Source organism: Oryx dammah, unplaced genomic scaffold (assembly GCF_014754425.2).
Source record: "Oryx dammah isolate SB20612 unplaced genomic scaffold, SCBI_Odam_1.1 HiC_scaffold_10, whole genome shotgun sequence".
In the NCBI taxonomy this organism is placed as follows: domain Eukaryota; kingdom Metazoa; phylum Chordata; class Mammalia; order Artiodactyla; family Bovidae; genus Oryx; species Oryx dammah.
Window position 1 is genome coordinate 9988629 of NW_024070194.1, and position 15932 is coordinate 10004560.

Below are 15932 nucleotides of genomic sequence, written 5' to 3' on the forward strand. Positions count from 1 at the left end.
TGCCTCTTCTTCCTTGGCCACTGGAAAAAGCTGCCATCGTGTATCTTTCGCACAAGACAAAAGAAACTGCTACCAAAAAACAAAACAAAAAAAAACTGCTACCTTACTCTGGTCCCTCCAATCAAGAAAAAGGAGGGTTTTAGCCAGTTGAGAGTAACCACAAAAGTATAATGAAAAGAAAGGGGGACTTCCTTGGTGGGCCAGTGGTTATGACTGTATCTTCTAACACAGGGGATACAGGTTCAATCCCTAGTCAGGGAACTAAGATCCACGGGAAACATGCCTTGCCTTATCTTCCTTGATAAGACAACCCCAAGATTTGTGACCAAAGGCTTGGTCCCAGGAGATAAAGGCTGGTGATCCAAGCCAGTCTCAGGATTCTGATCCCTTCCTGCCAGTGACTGAACTAGCAGTAAGTCTAAGATCTAGTACAGACCAGTGAAATTTGAGAGGAATTCTTTTGAAGGGTCCCTAGGAAAGACTTTCTTCCTTGATAAAAAAAGAAGCAAACAAGGTGGCCCGTTTTCACCTGCCACTTCCTTTCCTGCTTCTGAAGTGGCCATCTTGAGACTGTGAGACTTACACAAATGCTAAATCATTATCAAACACTTAGCCATTCTGGAATCTTTCACCCCCAGAGTTTTCTGGTAGTTATTAAATGCCCTTACTGGTTAGCCACTATTAGTTGGGTAGTCTGTAACTTTCATCCAAATTTATTGATTCCCTAGGTCAGGGGTCCCCAACTCCCTGTTAGGAACCAGGCTGCAGAGCAGGCGGTGACTGGTGGAGGGCAAGTGAGTGAGCGAAGCTTCACCTGTATTCGCAGCCGCTCCCCACTGCGCACAGGACCACCTGAGCTCTGCTTCCTGTCAGATCAGCAGTGGCATTAGATTCTCACGGGAGCACAAATCCTAACCTAAAGTCAAGGCAGAATAGCCTGAGATTGCCACAGATTAGAAGTAAAGTGAATAATAAATGCAATATGCTTGAATCATTCTAAAACCATTCCCCTCACTCCTGGTCCCTGAAAAACCATCTTATATGAAAATGGTCCCTGGTGCCAAAACTGTTGGGGACCACTGCCCTAGGTCCCATATGTGTAAAGAAGTTCTTTATCTCATCTTCACTTTGGAATGAGTTTTGCTGGATACAGAATCCTTCTTTGACAACAGCTTTCTCCCAGCACTTGTACTGTAGTTTATCAGCTTCTATTGTAGAAAAGTCAACAGTCGTCAGGTTGTCATTTTTCATGGGTAATCTTGGGCCATCTCTCTCGTAGTTTTTAAGACTGCCTTTTTATCCTTCACATTCTGTAATTTTACTATAACTAGAAGTCGATTTATTCAGCACTTCATAAACTTCTTCAATCGGAAGGCATAGGTCTTTCTTCAAGTCTGGAAATTTCTTAGTATTATCTCTTTATTTGCTGTCTCTTCCAACTTTCTTCTAGAGTTCATGCTGGACCTATAGTGGACCTTGTCAATCCATGCTGTCTCCCTAGTTTCCAACACTGCATTTCTGTCCTGTATTTTGTGATCAGTCTCATTTCTAGCTTTCAACTCACAAATTCTCTTTTCAGTTTGTCCAGTTGACAGCTTTTGCAATTTACTGGGCATTAGAACTTCAATTGTTGTAGTTTTCATTGTCAGGCCCCTCAGCTGTTTCTTTATCATGGGGCTGTTCATGTTAATAATTTTGTGTTTGTCTTTTAAGATTTTATTCCCTCCTTTTATCTGTTTGAAAATTGTAAATAAACATGAAATTCCATTTCAGATTGCTCCATTATTTCTATTTCCTTGGGTGGGAATTTCCTACTTGTTACGTCTGTTGATTATTTAACGGCACTGCATTTCCTCATATGGGTTTCATTTTACTTTGAATGATTCTTTTCTATACAGTGCTCACTGTTCTTGAACATTTCATGACATCATGGTTTCATGATTCCCTTAGCTCAGTTATTGAGGCTGTACAATTTAAACTAGGTCTTGCACTAGGATTTAGGGTTTTCAGCCCTCAAGACACCATACCTGAATACACGCCAGGCCCAGTTCCTATAGTCAGAATAGTCCCTCTTTTTCCCCAGGCCACAGGCAACTGATACAAAAATTTCCTGCAGGAAGCCCAATCTCCCGACAACAACATGGCATGCTTTACCCTCCTATTACTATGACAGCTATCTTTTCTATCCCTGGTCTATAGCTGGCTATGTATCCTTATATTTTAAAAAACTAATTTTCATTCATTATTCTTATATATTTGAAATGGAAAGGAGAGGTTCCTGCATGCACTGAGAAATCTTGACTAGAACACCCTCCACACCTTACTATGCTATCTTGACAGCCAAGAAAACTCCAAGAGCTCATATGAACAATTAAGATTCACAATTCCAGACTGCACTTAAGAGTACAATTTAGAAGGCTTCAGCAAGAACCCCTTGCTGAAGGTAAGTCCAAGACCTGACTTTCTACAAAAAAAAAAAAAAAAAAACTACAGTGACTCAATGAATTTTAACTGGCAGAGAGCAAAACAAATAATACCACAAAGGAGGTGCTTCAGACAAGCTCTGCAAGGCAAGGGTCAATGCAGAGAAATAGAAATTATATAGTATCTGAGGCCAAATTAACCAGGTTACTTGTTTTTTTACTTGTTTTTTACTTGTTTTCTTTCTGGTGATAGATTTACTGGGAAATTTCCAAGGTCCTTAAAGAAGACAACCAAATTAACCATCAGTCTTAACCATATCACTCACTAGTTACAAAACTATGGGCAAAATGTTTTTGCTCTTATCCCCCGGTTAAAAACTTAAATGAGTCAACAGGTAAAACTTTAAATACAACAGAAGGAAGAAAGGTGAAAGCTCTAATTCAAAACACTTTCTGAGGGCTGTCCATCCATTCTGGTTTGGAGCTTTGACCCTGCTCTGCCACAGATCCACGATTTCCTCAAAATACAGAACGGCGGCAGTCTTGGGAATCAGATACAATCCTTTAGCCAGAGCTCATTACATAAGGCCCAAGTCCATGAGAGTTCACAACCCATTCCTTTTCCAGAACCGTGGCATGGTCTTTTGTGTTCAGGAAGGAAGTGCAGGTCAGGCCTTCCTTCAGGACTCTGCTGATTAAACGAAGCTTGCTCAGGCTCATTCAGTCAGGATGACAGAAATCCAAGCACTTGTGGTAACATTTAAAACAACAATATGATGATAACATTTGAAGATCTGAAGCTTTACTTGTTTTCTTTCTGGTGATAGATTTACTGGGAAATTTCCAAGGTCCTTAAAGAAGACATCCACAGATCTAAAATGTAATTTAAAATAATCATAATTAGCTTAGTTTCTCCTTACCTTATATTTCTGATCACTCTCTGTAGTTTTCTTTTGACATTCCTCAAACCCAATCCACCCAAACAGAGCTCCCTTCAAGAACATCTAAATATACTTTAAGACTTAAGATTTAACTTTGGGCAAGATAAGATCCGAAAAATGCTTCAATTGATTATATTTAAAAATAAAATAACAGTTGCCATTTACTGAGCCCTTATTAGGTGACAAGCACTGTACTATATACTTTAGTCTCATTATCTCATGTAATACTCAACATAATCCTATGAGGGAGATGTTAATATCCTCACAGGCTGAGGCTTATGAAGCTTCAAGATGTTCATCAACCTTCAGAGTCTAGGTTCGTACTACTGTAACACACTTTCATTAAAATAGAACAAGTCAGTTACATACCTAGTCAATTACGCCTACCACTCTTGATCTTATTTTAAGTATAACTTGTGAGCATGGTTAGATTAAGGGCCTTGGACTCACTACATGGAGGAAAATACCGAGGATATCCAGCTAGAGTTGAAAATGGCAGGCAAAAGACATAGAGGGACTGGATTTTCTGTCCCCATACCTCTAAGGATGCCAAGTCAACTTGTAGGCTCAGATTCATCGAGTACTTGTCTTTTAGTAGCGCAGCTGTTGTCATCTTTTACTTCCCTTCTTTGCTTGATTTCTTGCTTGATTCCAAAGAGTATTTTTCCAACTTACAAAAAGATGATGACTAATGTTTTTCACAAGAAGGTAATCCATGAAATCCTATTCCATGTAATCCAGGATTGGGTTTAGCATTTGTTATCTATAGTAGGCATAAATAACACTGACTCCAAAATAAACTTATGACATATAAAAGCTGATTGTAAAGAACAAACACTAATTAGACACTAGACATTTTCATAAATTAACATTTCAGCTCTTCTCTTGAACCAGAATTACTTCCAAGAGATTCTACATAACACACCACATTTACATGCTTATATATGCATAAACTACCTCTGAAAAATACATTAAAAACTGCTATACTGGTTGCTTCTGGGTGGCTGAGATAGATAAGAGGCAGATTTTTTTCAGGCCATTTTTTATACCTTTCAAATCCTGAATCATGTGACTTGATTACCTATTCAAAAATGAACAATGAAAACTTATGAAAGGGTGTCTAATATTTTAATGTCTTGGTCATTACAGAAAAAGAAATAAATATAAAAATATCAAAAGTATAAAAAATTATGTGTAACCTTTATTGTATCATGAAAGCCAATGACGGTCACTATCTATTACAAAATACCCTTCTACTCGTGTTCTATAAACTCATTCACAAATCTGTGTTTCAAGAAGTCCTCCAGTTCCAAACCTAGGATCCTAGATCTCTTAGGAAGTTGTAAAGGTAGTGACAGTCCTTGATTTATTTTCTTTATTTGCCAAAGGAGCACTAAAATGCTGAATTCCTTTTAAAAAAAAATGAAACAAGTTATTGAATATCTCTCAGAGGCTACGAACAGAAAATTAAAGTATGTCTGATTAATAAAATTTCTTGAACAAAGTATAAACTAATTAGTGTTATCTGTTAAATAGATATAATCATGGATACCACAGATTTTATGAGAGCAAACAACAGATGTCCATGGTACTGAAAAGACCAGGAATCACTAACTCTGTCTATCAAAGTGATTGGGGGATGAAAGAAAGGGCATTTCAAGCTGTAAATTTACCTCCCATCCCACCCAGAGCAAGGCTATCACATTTCCCTTTCTTTTCCTTAGCTTTACAAATTATTGCATGAGAAAGGTTCACATCCTGCTGGTGTTGGGGCAGGAAAAAGACGGGAGACCTACTAGTCCACCTACATGTTTCTGGGCACTCACCCTTCTCCAAGTTTCTCTAAGACATCAAACACTTCTTCCGGTTGTTTAGTTAAACTATCTTCATCCAACTTTTTCAGCTGCCTGTGAATGAAGAAATTTAAGCATAAAATACATTGTACTTACCAACAACTTGAGAGAATACAAAACACATTATTTATTTTACAATTAGCATCTGAGGAATTTCTCTGCCTACACTGGTAGCCTACACTGGTAAATGCCAATAAAGGCAAGCTAAGGGACCTTTAAGGGAAGCTGAAGTGCTGGTCTGTGGAAATGTTATTTGTGTCCGGGGTCACCTTCATGAGCAAAATCAGTACTGGAGGGTTAAGAGCTACCATGAGGCTGACTTCAGTTCCACAGTTGTAAGAATTTCCTAACACTAAAAGCTGCTCTGAAATGATTTAGACTGCAATTAAGAAGTCCCTAGATTTCCATCACTGGAGCGTCTAGACAGAAAACGAGTCCTTGTGTAGCTGAAATGCAGTAGACCAGATTTAAGCAATAGCTAGAATCTGCTCAAATCTTGAGATTCCATCAACTAAGATGACATAACTCTCTGTTCAGAAATGATGCTTAATGCAAGCTTAGTAATGAACTGAAACATGAGCTTAGACTGGAGGCCAACGAAGATGGAGAAGAATCTTGCTCACCATTAGCAAGATTTTGGTACTTATTCTTGTTGAAACACATGGATTCTAGAAGGTATCACAGAAAGTGGAGAGTATATGCTTAGATGTGATCAAAAGTGAAAAAATAACCAGACGGCTGTAAGTTTCAAGGAGTCTTTCCCCAAAATCAAAGATTTTGCACACAACTTCCAGATAATTCCAACTTTTCTATGACAAACCATGATCAAGATAGGAGGTTATAAATTGAGCATAGGGTTTTTAACTGAGAACTGTGAAAATTATTAAGTCTTAGATGAGCTGTCTGCCAAGGAGCACTCATGTGCGTGCGTGTGTGTGTTCTACGCCATGGTTTCCTGAAACTACAAAGGACAACAAAGAAAGGAGAGCTCAGGAAGTGGTGAAATGTGGAAGCAGTCCACTGGAAATTTCTTTGTAAAGAAAAATGTTTAAACTAGCTGGACAATACCAGCTTTTACAAGGAAAGATAAACTAAAATACATACACACACAAATGTGTACCTTCCTAGAGAAAATGGCAAAACTGTAAGAGAAGCCAAAAAAAACCCCCACACACCTGAACGCATCAAGTGTATCTTCCAGTAAATGCTGATCTCAAGAAGACAATCTTAACAGGATTTTATAAATATCAAAGACTAGCGAAAGGGAGAACTGCTCCAGGTCAATAATTGCCATGACTTGAAAATTAACCAAAGAAACAACCGCACTGACCTTTGAAAATCAAAAGGTCCTAAAAATTAAATTCCAATGACATCACAAAAACTTCCAGGTTCAAAACAAAAAGGGTTGAAGTGAAACTTCAATGTCAGAAGTGAAATTTCCATGAGCCCAGAAATCAGAATGAACATTTCACAATGGGGGTGGGGGGGGTGGAGGAGTGGGTAAAGCATTGATTTATAACTATATAAACAATGGACAATACCTCTTTTCCCAAGTATAAAGTTTTATAAACAGCTTATGTAAAGGAAGATCAGATGTGTTCCTTTGAAGTGGTGGCTTTGTGGTTTATAAAGAGCAAAACTCACTATTTCAACTATTAGAGACCACGGCATAACACAGGAAACGGCCACTGCCACGAGACAGCTGCAGGCCTCTGATAATACTTTGACAGACAAACTTTATATGAGTGTTCAGATGCTCCTTTAAAACAATCTAGGTGGGGTTTTGTCTGCTTTGGGCTTAAAGGATCTTATCTCTGGTGCCTGAACCTAGAGGTGGTCTATAAGAACATTTGCTAAATGGACTAATGAATACAATGATGAGAATCATAAACCTTTCTCAGCCTCTTAATGAGGTTTCAAAACTAAAAAGAAGCTCACCCCGAGAAAGTATTACTGTGCTATTAACAAATAACAATTCTATGGAAAATCTTTTGACAAGGGACTTGATGATGTTTTCTACGTGAGTCTTCATGGAAGAAGCATTCTAAGCAAACAGCCCAACTCTGATGATTCAGCCCTTTCGGCTGTACTTCCCCAGGTCCTAGGTGGTTTCAGCGCTTGCTCATAACTGAACAGGCCTAGCCAACACAGCCTCCAAGGACCAGACATCAGGGGATGCTCCACTCCTAAGTCAGCTGCGTGGATGGTCAGTATCCCAGAAATGCGCTCTACACACTCCACCACACTATTAGTACCTAATGGCAACTCACTTCTTAAAATCATAAACTTCTGAAAAATATAAAGAAAGTGAAAAAACATAAAACTCCTATGCAAACTGTCAACTTTATCATTATTCTCTTGTTGTTGGTTGTTATTTAGTCGCTAAGTCATGTCCAACTCTTTTGCGACCCATGGACTGTAGCCCACCAGGTTCCTCTGTCCATGGGATTCTCCAGGCAAGAATACTGGAGTGGGTTGCCATTTCCTTCTCCAGGGGATCTTCCCGACCAAACCCGCGTCTCCTGCACTGGCAGGTGGGCCCTTTACCATCGTCATACTCTTAGTCACACACAAATATCAAACTCAGGAACACAAAGAGCATTTCCTACCTTGGGATTGCTTTCCCTTATTGGAAACACATGCCATCTGAATCTCTGAAAAGACACCAGTACTTTTCCAAACACAAATAAGGGTGTTCATGAAGTCATTACTCACTGGTGTGGCTAGCTCCCAAACCTCTTTCTCCCATCTTAGAACTTTTGTAAGGTCCGTTTTATTTATATATACCTATATTCTTTCCACACAGAATTCGTTATGGGTTACAACAAATATGTAAGATAAATGGATGCAGCTTTTCACTGAAAATAAAATATACGTGCCCACCCCTACCTCCTCAAACTCATGTTAAAGTCTTAATGCTCAATACCTCAGAATGTGACTGTATTTAGAGATGGGGCCTTTAAAGAGCTAATTAAGGTAAAAATGACGTCATATGGGTGGGCCCTCATCCAACATGACTGGTGTCTCCCTAAGAGGAGATGAGGACATAGGTATAGAGGGAGGACCATGTGAAGACACAGGAAGGAGGCAGCCATCTGCAAGCCAAGGAGCGAGGCCTCGAAAGAAACAACCCTGATGATGCCTAAACCTCAGACTTCTAGCCTCCAGAAGTGTGAGAAAATAAATTTCTGTTAACTCATGCCATCTGTGAGATCAACATGGCAGTCCTAACAAACTAATATCACTGGTAATAAAGTTAACTGACTGAAAGGCAGTTCACTAGCTATGATGAGCAGGAAAGCACCTGTCATTCAAGAATTCAACCCTGCAGAGGATGGGATGATTTCAGAGAACAGCATCATCGAAACATATACATTACCACATGTAAAACAGATAACGGATGAAGCAGGGCACCCAAAGCTGGTGCTCTGTGACAACCTGGGGGGACAGGGTGGAGACGGAGATGGGAGAGGGGTTCAGGAGGGAAGGAACACATGTACACCTGTGGCAAATTCATACTGATGTATGGCAGAAACCATCACAATATTGTAGTTATCCTCCAATTAAAATAAATTCAAATATAAAAAAAGAATTCAACCCTGCAACACTTTTCTCTTGCACATTTAATAAAATTTTTAAAATCCAAAAGGCACAGGAATGAGTGTCAAAAACCAAAACGGTTTACTTTTTTGCCCAAGATTGTACAGCCTAAAGTAAAAGCAGAAACAAAACTCAGATTCCTAATCCTCTCTTCAATTAAACCAGCGCGTCCAGGAAAGAACGAACATATTTCAGAAGGAAATATAACCATTATCCATTTATAATTGGATCTATGGTGCAACAGCAAATACCTGCTAACATATACAAGGCCCTGTGAAACAAGAGTGCTCCCAGAGAGGAATCAGAGTGATGCAGCTAAGAGCACGGACTTTGGACCAGACTGCCTGGATTAAAACCCCAGCCCTGTCACTTAGTAACTGTGCAACTTCTGTCCAATCACTAACCTCTCTGGGCCTCAGTTTCATCACCTGTAAAACAGAGATACAGGTGATAAGATTGTTAAGTGACGGTCAAACGAGTCAACAGTTAAGCTCAACCATATGAAACTACTATTTTTATACATCAAAAATGGTCAAACATCAGCAAATTCATACGGTTCAATGACAGACATGGAAAGCACTGAGAATAACGTCTGGCACCAAGTAAGTGCTAGATGGATGCAATAATCACTTTATTTCAGACTCAGCGCACTACAGTAGGGTGACTTACGAGTCCATCCCCACCAGCTATTTTTTTCTGCAGTGTTTGTGCACTTCAAACAAAGCCAAGGGCACAGGCCCAGCTGTGGAACCCTTCCCTTCACCTCTCCATTGCCCCGCACTCCCACACACTGAACACTTCCTACTTTAGAGCTCATTCTGCTACAGGAAGTCAGAGGGCTCTGTGAAACTGAAGCAAACTTCATGGCACCTCAAGTTGTACTCTCCATTTTTATCCAGATGTGGCAGAGTGATTGAAAACCCCAGGGGTGCACAGAGCAAATCATTGATACAACTGCAACCAACTCAGGAGGTCAGACTATCTAGGATCGGCCACTCCCCCTAATCTTGACTTAAAACAATTCCAGGGAGCAGTAGGATTTGGAGCTGATACAAACAATAGAGACCTGAAAAAAGGGCTAGTCTGACTGAGTGCAGTGAACCAGACCTAGAGCAAAAAAAAAAAAAAAAAGGAAACACACACGACTGTCTCTCAACTCTTCTGGGCCTCAATCTGCCCATCTTAAAAAGAGTCTCTTATTTCTCTATCTACCTCCCAGTGTAGGAGTGAGGAAGATTAGGAAGATCCTGGATATCAGAGAGGAAAGATACCATCATCTAGAGAGAGGACACTAATAAAAACATCTAAATCGCTGCCCTGCACGAAGCTTCCCTTACTAGACCGTCCACGTTGCACGGCACACCTTCGGCCTCAGGCAGCAAAGCTTCTCCCCTCAACAGACCCTCCCCACTGCACCTCTGGTGGGACTCCCTCCCTTAGAAAGTCTGCCCAGCTCTCCTCTCTGCTAGTTCCCGACCCACCCTTAGCCAGAGCCCCCTCGTAGGTCCTCATCTGGCTCCAGCATCCTCTTTAACTCAGTGAGTCCCTTCTAGGACAGGCTTCACCCAGCGGACCCCGCCCTCAGCAGGTGCTCTCCCTAACTCGTCTCCAGTCCCCCAGCAGCTGCCCTCCCCACCTCTCCTCCACCTTCCACCAGGATGTCCGCCTCGGCAAGCGATCTCTCTAACCAGCCCCACGTTTATCCCCCGCGGCCGGACCCCCACCGGCCAGAGGTTCCCCATTCAGCAGGTGCCCCTTCAGCCGGATCACCTCGCCCCGCAGGTCCGTCCCCTCCAAGGGGGCTCGCACGCCCGGGTCTCCCCTCCGCCAGTCCCCGTCTTTCCCTCCCTCCACCCCCTTCGTCTTAGGCAGCGGCCCCTCACCGGCGCGGCGGGTTCCTAAGCTGCACCGTCTCCATGGCGCTGCCGGCAGCCGCCCAGACCCGTTCACTGCTCCATCCTCCCCCGGGACCTCCTCGATCCCGCCCAGCAGACCCTCCCACACTTCCGCTTTCCGCCCCTACCGGAAGCCGCGTGGTGCGCGGGAGCGGGGCGGGGCCGCGAGGGCTGGCCCCGGGTCACGTGGTGCGGACACCAGTCACGTGGTACGCTGGGGCGCGGAATCGCGGAACCGGGGAGGCTCCTCCCGGGAGGGAGTTTCAGTCAGGTTTCGAGATTTGGCGTCCTTGTCTCTCTGCGACACTTCGCCCAAGAAACTCGGTCTGAGACCCGAGAACTCATCTCTGCCTCGGGCCCTGCTCACCTCGTTTCTCAGACACAGATACTGAGACTTCCTGCGAAGAACCGGCTTAATAAAAAACTGTCAATTCTTAACCAGCCAAGTTTACATTGTTGCTGGGAAGCGCTGCTGCGGGTTTCTCTGGAGCTATTTGTGATTTTCTGCCCTTCTTCCCTGGTTGAATTCTTGTTCCAGGTGGACGGTGGAACGTGCATAACGTCTCCTTGGATGTCACGGAGCATCAGCCTGCAAACTGCCCCACCCTCGTAAGAGCCTTTCCTTTGAGTCAGCTTGCAGACATAAAAATAGCCAAGGTTTATTAAGCTCTTGGGGCTTCCCAGGTGGCGCTAGTGGTTAAGAACCCCGCCTGCCAGTGCAGGAGACATGGGTTACATCTCTGGGTGGTCAGAAGATACTCTGAAGGAGCGAATGGCAACCCACTCCAGTAGTCCTGCCTGGAGAATCCCATGACTAGGGGAGCCCGGCAAGCTACAATCCATAGGGTCACAAAGAGCTGTACACGACTGAAGCGATTTAGCACACATTAAGCTCTTACCATGTCAGTCAGTTAGTTCAGTCACTCAGTCGTGTCCGACTCTTTGCGACCCCTTGAATCGCAGCACGCCAGGCCTCACTGTCCATCAACTCCCGGAGTTCCCTCAGACTCACGTCCATCGAGTCAGTGATGCCATCCAGCCATCTCATCCTCCGTAGTCCCCTTCTCCTCCTGCCCCCAATCCCTCCCAGCATCAAAGTCTTTTCCAATGAGTCACCTCTTCGCATGAGGTGGCCAAAGTACTGGAGTTTCAGCTTTAGCATCATTCCTTCCAAAGAAATCCCAGGGCTGATCTCGTTCAGAATGGATTGGTTGGATCTCCTTGCAGTCCAAGGGACTCTCAAGAGTCTTTTCCAACACCACAGTTCAAAAGCATCAATTCTTCGGTGCTCAGCCTTCTTCACAGTCCAACTCTCACATCCATACATGACCACAGGAAAAACCATGGCCTTGACTAGACCTTTGTTGGCAAAGTAATGTCTCTGCTTTTGAATATGCTATCTAGGTTGGTCATAACTTTTCTTCCAAGAAGTAAGCGTCTTTTAATTTCCTGGCTGCAGTCACCATCTGCAGTGATTTTGGAGCCCCCCAAAATAAAGTCTGACACTGTTTCTACTGTTTCCCCATCTATTTCTCATGAAGTGATGAAACCGGTTGCCATGATCTTCGTTTTCTGAATGTTGAGCTTTAAGACAACTTTTTCACTCTCCTCTTTCACTTTCATCAAGAGGCTTTTTAGTTCCTCTTCACTTTCTGCCATAAGGGTGGTGTCATCTGCATATCTGAGGTTATTGATATTTCTCCCGGCAATCTTGATTCCAGCTTGTGCTTCTTCCAGTCCAGCGTTTCTCATGATGTACTCTGCATATAAGTTAAATAAGCAGGGTGACAATATACAGCCTTGATGTACTCCTTTTCCTATTTGGAACCAGTCTGTTGTTCCATGTCCAGTTCTAACTGTTGCTTCCTGGCCTGCATACAGATTTCTCAAGAGGCAGGTTAGGTGGTCTGGGATTCCCATCTCTTTCAGAATTTTCCAGTTTATTGTGATCCACCCAAAGGCTTTGGCGTAGTCAATAAAGCAGAAATAGATGTTTTTCTGGAACTCTCTTGCTTTTTCGATGATCCAGCAGATGTTGGCAATTTGATCTCTTGTTCCTCTGCCTTTTCTAAAACCAGCTTGAACATCTAGAAGTTCACAGTTCACGTATTGCTGAAGCCTGGCTTGGAGAATTTTGAGCATTACTTTACTAGCATGTGAGATGAGTGCAATTGTACTTGCCATTTTATATTATCTCATTTAATCCTTATATCAAGCCTGCAACTATCCCAGTCTTATCTATTATTTTCCACTGCTTATCATGTTCTCGATACTCTATTACTAACTCAAAATGGCAACCCACTCCAGTATTCTTGCCTGGAGAATCCCATGAACAGAGGAGCCTGGCAGGCCACTGTCCATGGGGTCGCAAGAGTCAGATACAACTCAGCAACTAAACTACTACTACTAACTCACTTAGTAGTTTTAAAACTGTTTGTGGTAGGTAATTGGAGAAGGCAATGGCACCCCACTCCAGTACTCTTGCTTGGAAAATCCCATGGACGGAGGAGCCTGGTGGGCTGCAGTCTATGGGGTCGTGACTGAGCAACTTCACTTTCATTTTTTACTTTCATGCATTGGAGAAGGAAATGGCAACCCACTCCACTGTTCTTGCCTGGAGAATCCAGGGACGGGGGAGCCTGGTGGGCTGCCGTCTATGGGGTCGCACAGAGTCGGACATGACTTAAGCGACTTAGCAGCAGCAGCAGCAGCAGCATGGTAGGTAATATTATTCCCATAAGGCCGGAGAGGTGAGTTCACATAGCTAAAAGTGTCCACCATGCTCCTTTGTCCATGGGATTTTCCAGGCAAGAATACTGGAGTGGGTTGCCATTTCCTTCTCAAGGATAGAATTCCAGAGCCTGCACCACCAAATTGGACACCACCACTTGGACCCTCTCGTTGGGCATGAGAGTCAAAGCTTCGGCTCCACTCAGAACTCCTATGGAAACTCATAAACAGCTATGGAAATTCATAAATCCTCAGTTGCTACCACCATCAATGAGTATTAATAAAATGGAAAAATCCCAGTTTGCTTGTAGAGATTCTCAAAGCAGCCTCTGGTATGCCATCTACAAAACCCCACCATGTGCAGTACATGGCAGGTAGAACACAGTGGCAATCTTTGCTCCCCAGCTGGGAAACGGGGAATTATCAGCTATAGAGGGACTGATCTCAGGTGGGGTCATTAGTTACCAAGGAAACCAGCAAAGAGGCTAGCCACTCACCACCCCTTTGGTAAGCTGTCATTAGCTGGGGCTTGGGACAGGTACATAGGAAGGTCCGTCATGTAAGTAGGGTGTAGGTGAAGCAGGCTCTGTTTGGGCAGGGAATGTACAGAGAACAAGAGAACAGCCATTTGAGTGGCCCAACTGTTTCACATTTCTTGTTTATTACTAAGAAGTCCAGGAGCCAATTGTAGGGTTGATTGGCACAACAAGGTTGATTTCATCATTCCCCCCGGCCCAATTCAGCATGTTGGCTTTTCATACTTGTGCTTACTGACTCAGATGCAGAATGGCTGCCACAACTCCAGGTGTCATATCCTTAACCCAACAGAAAAACAGCAAAAAATGCTATTTGAAGTCTTGTATTTCTTACCTGGGAAGGAAACCTTTCCCATAAGCACCCCACACACATCCTTCTATCTCATTGGCTAGATCAGGGTCACATGCTCACTCCTTGTCCAATCATTGGTAAAAGAATGAGATTATTGTGATTGCTTTAGAGAAATCTTGATTCATTTTCTAGGCCCAGAGAATCTCAGGCAAAATTATTAAAGTAAAAATGGAGGTTGTTGAGTAGATATCATTTCTGTGTATGTGTGTATATGAGTGATCTGGTTTCCCTGCGACACTAAGTGTTCCTTCTTTGCTTTTATATTGGGCCTATGCTGGACTGAGGGGATTCAGATGAAAGAGCTACCCAGCCCTCAGAAAGTTTAAGGTCTGGTTGGGTTATGACTTTACACAAATAATTACAGTTGACCCTTGAAGAGCATGGGTTTTAGCTGCATGGGTCCGTGTGGATTTTTAAAAATAAATGTGTGCTAGTGTTACAGAGAAGGCAATGGCAGCCCACTCCAGTACTCTTGCATGGAAAATCCCATGGACAGAGGAGCTTGGTAGGCTGCAGTCCATGGGATCTCTAAGAGTCGGACATGACTGACCGACTTCACTTTCACTTTTCATTTCCATGCATTGGAGAAGGAAATGGCAACCCACTCCAGTGTTCTTGTCTGGAGAATCCCAGGGATGGGGGAGCCTGGTGGGCTGCCATCTATGGGGTTGCACAGAGTCGAACAGGACTGAAATGACTTAGCAGCACAGTGTTACACAGTCTGAGGTTGTTTGGATCCCAGGATGCAGAACCTCAGACAAAGAGGGACAACTAAAGGTACACATGGATTCAGTTGTGCAGGAATTGATGTCCCTAACCATCAATTGTGTAACTAAATACCTGACGGCAGAGACTAGGTTTTTGTTGACGAAACTTTTTAGTGCATGTTGCATGCCAGATATTACAGGGGCTGGGGAGAGAGAAGACCTACTCACTGCCTTTAAACACCTCACAGTCTTAAGAAACACTGTAAACTGATGTGAAATAAAATCAATATTTTATGGCAAGACAAGAATTTTTTTTTTTTTGCTGTGCTACACAGCATATGGGAGTTTAGTTTCTGGACGAGGGATCAAACCCGCACCCTCTGCGTTGGAAGCACGGAGTCTTAACCACTGGACCACCAGGGAGGTCCCAGGAGAAGAAAAACTTGAACGAAAATGTTTTTCTCTGCCCTTTGCCCTCCTCTGCCCCCTCTACTGTGCATTATATATCTGTATTACGCATCAACCAAACTTCCCCATTGGCAGAAATACCTGCTCAACCATAAAGAGCAACATTCTGCTAGCATCAAGAGAACTCCTTAAAGGATGACATTCCTTCTTGATCTTGTAAGGGGTCACGATGACAGTTGCCTTCTGTCTCAAAAAACTTATATAACTGTGCCCTGACTTCTAATGTGTGGAACAGTTTTCAGAACTGAGATGGTGGTCCCAGGTTACAATCCTCCAACTTGGCTCAAGTAAAATTTTCCACTTCTCTATTAGATTGACTATTGATTAATTTTCATCAACTGACAATCACAGAATAAGAGCTAAATTAGGAATAAAACCTGAGAGCAATAGGAGCATTATAAAGGGAGGGAGATTATAAAGGAGACGA

The 15932-nt window shown here is 42.9% G+C and overlaps 1 protein-coding gene across 2 annotated transcripts in view; it reads right to left on the minus strand.

Annotated features, from left to right (window-relative positions):
* Window positions 1-10826, minus strand: part of STK4 (serine/threonine kinase 4) — a 94622-nt gene extending 83796 nt beyond the window's left edge. For both annotated transcript variants that reach the window (XM_040248944.1, XM_040248945.1), the window contains exons 1-2: window positions 10701-10826; window positions 5191-5271 (exon numbers count right to left, since the gene is read on the minus strand). In XM_040248944.1, the coding sequence (XP_040104878.1) occupies window positions 5191-5271; window positions 10701-10735 (116 nt within the window). In that variant the 5' untranslated portion in view covers window positions 10736-10826. The remainder of the gene's footprint in view (window positions 1-5190; window positions 5272-10700) is intronic.
* Window positions 10827-15932: the final 5106 nt, after the last annotated feature.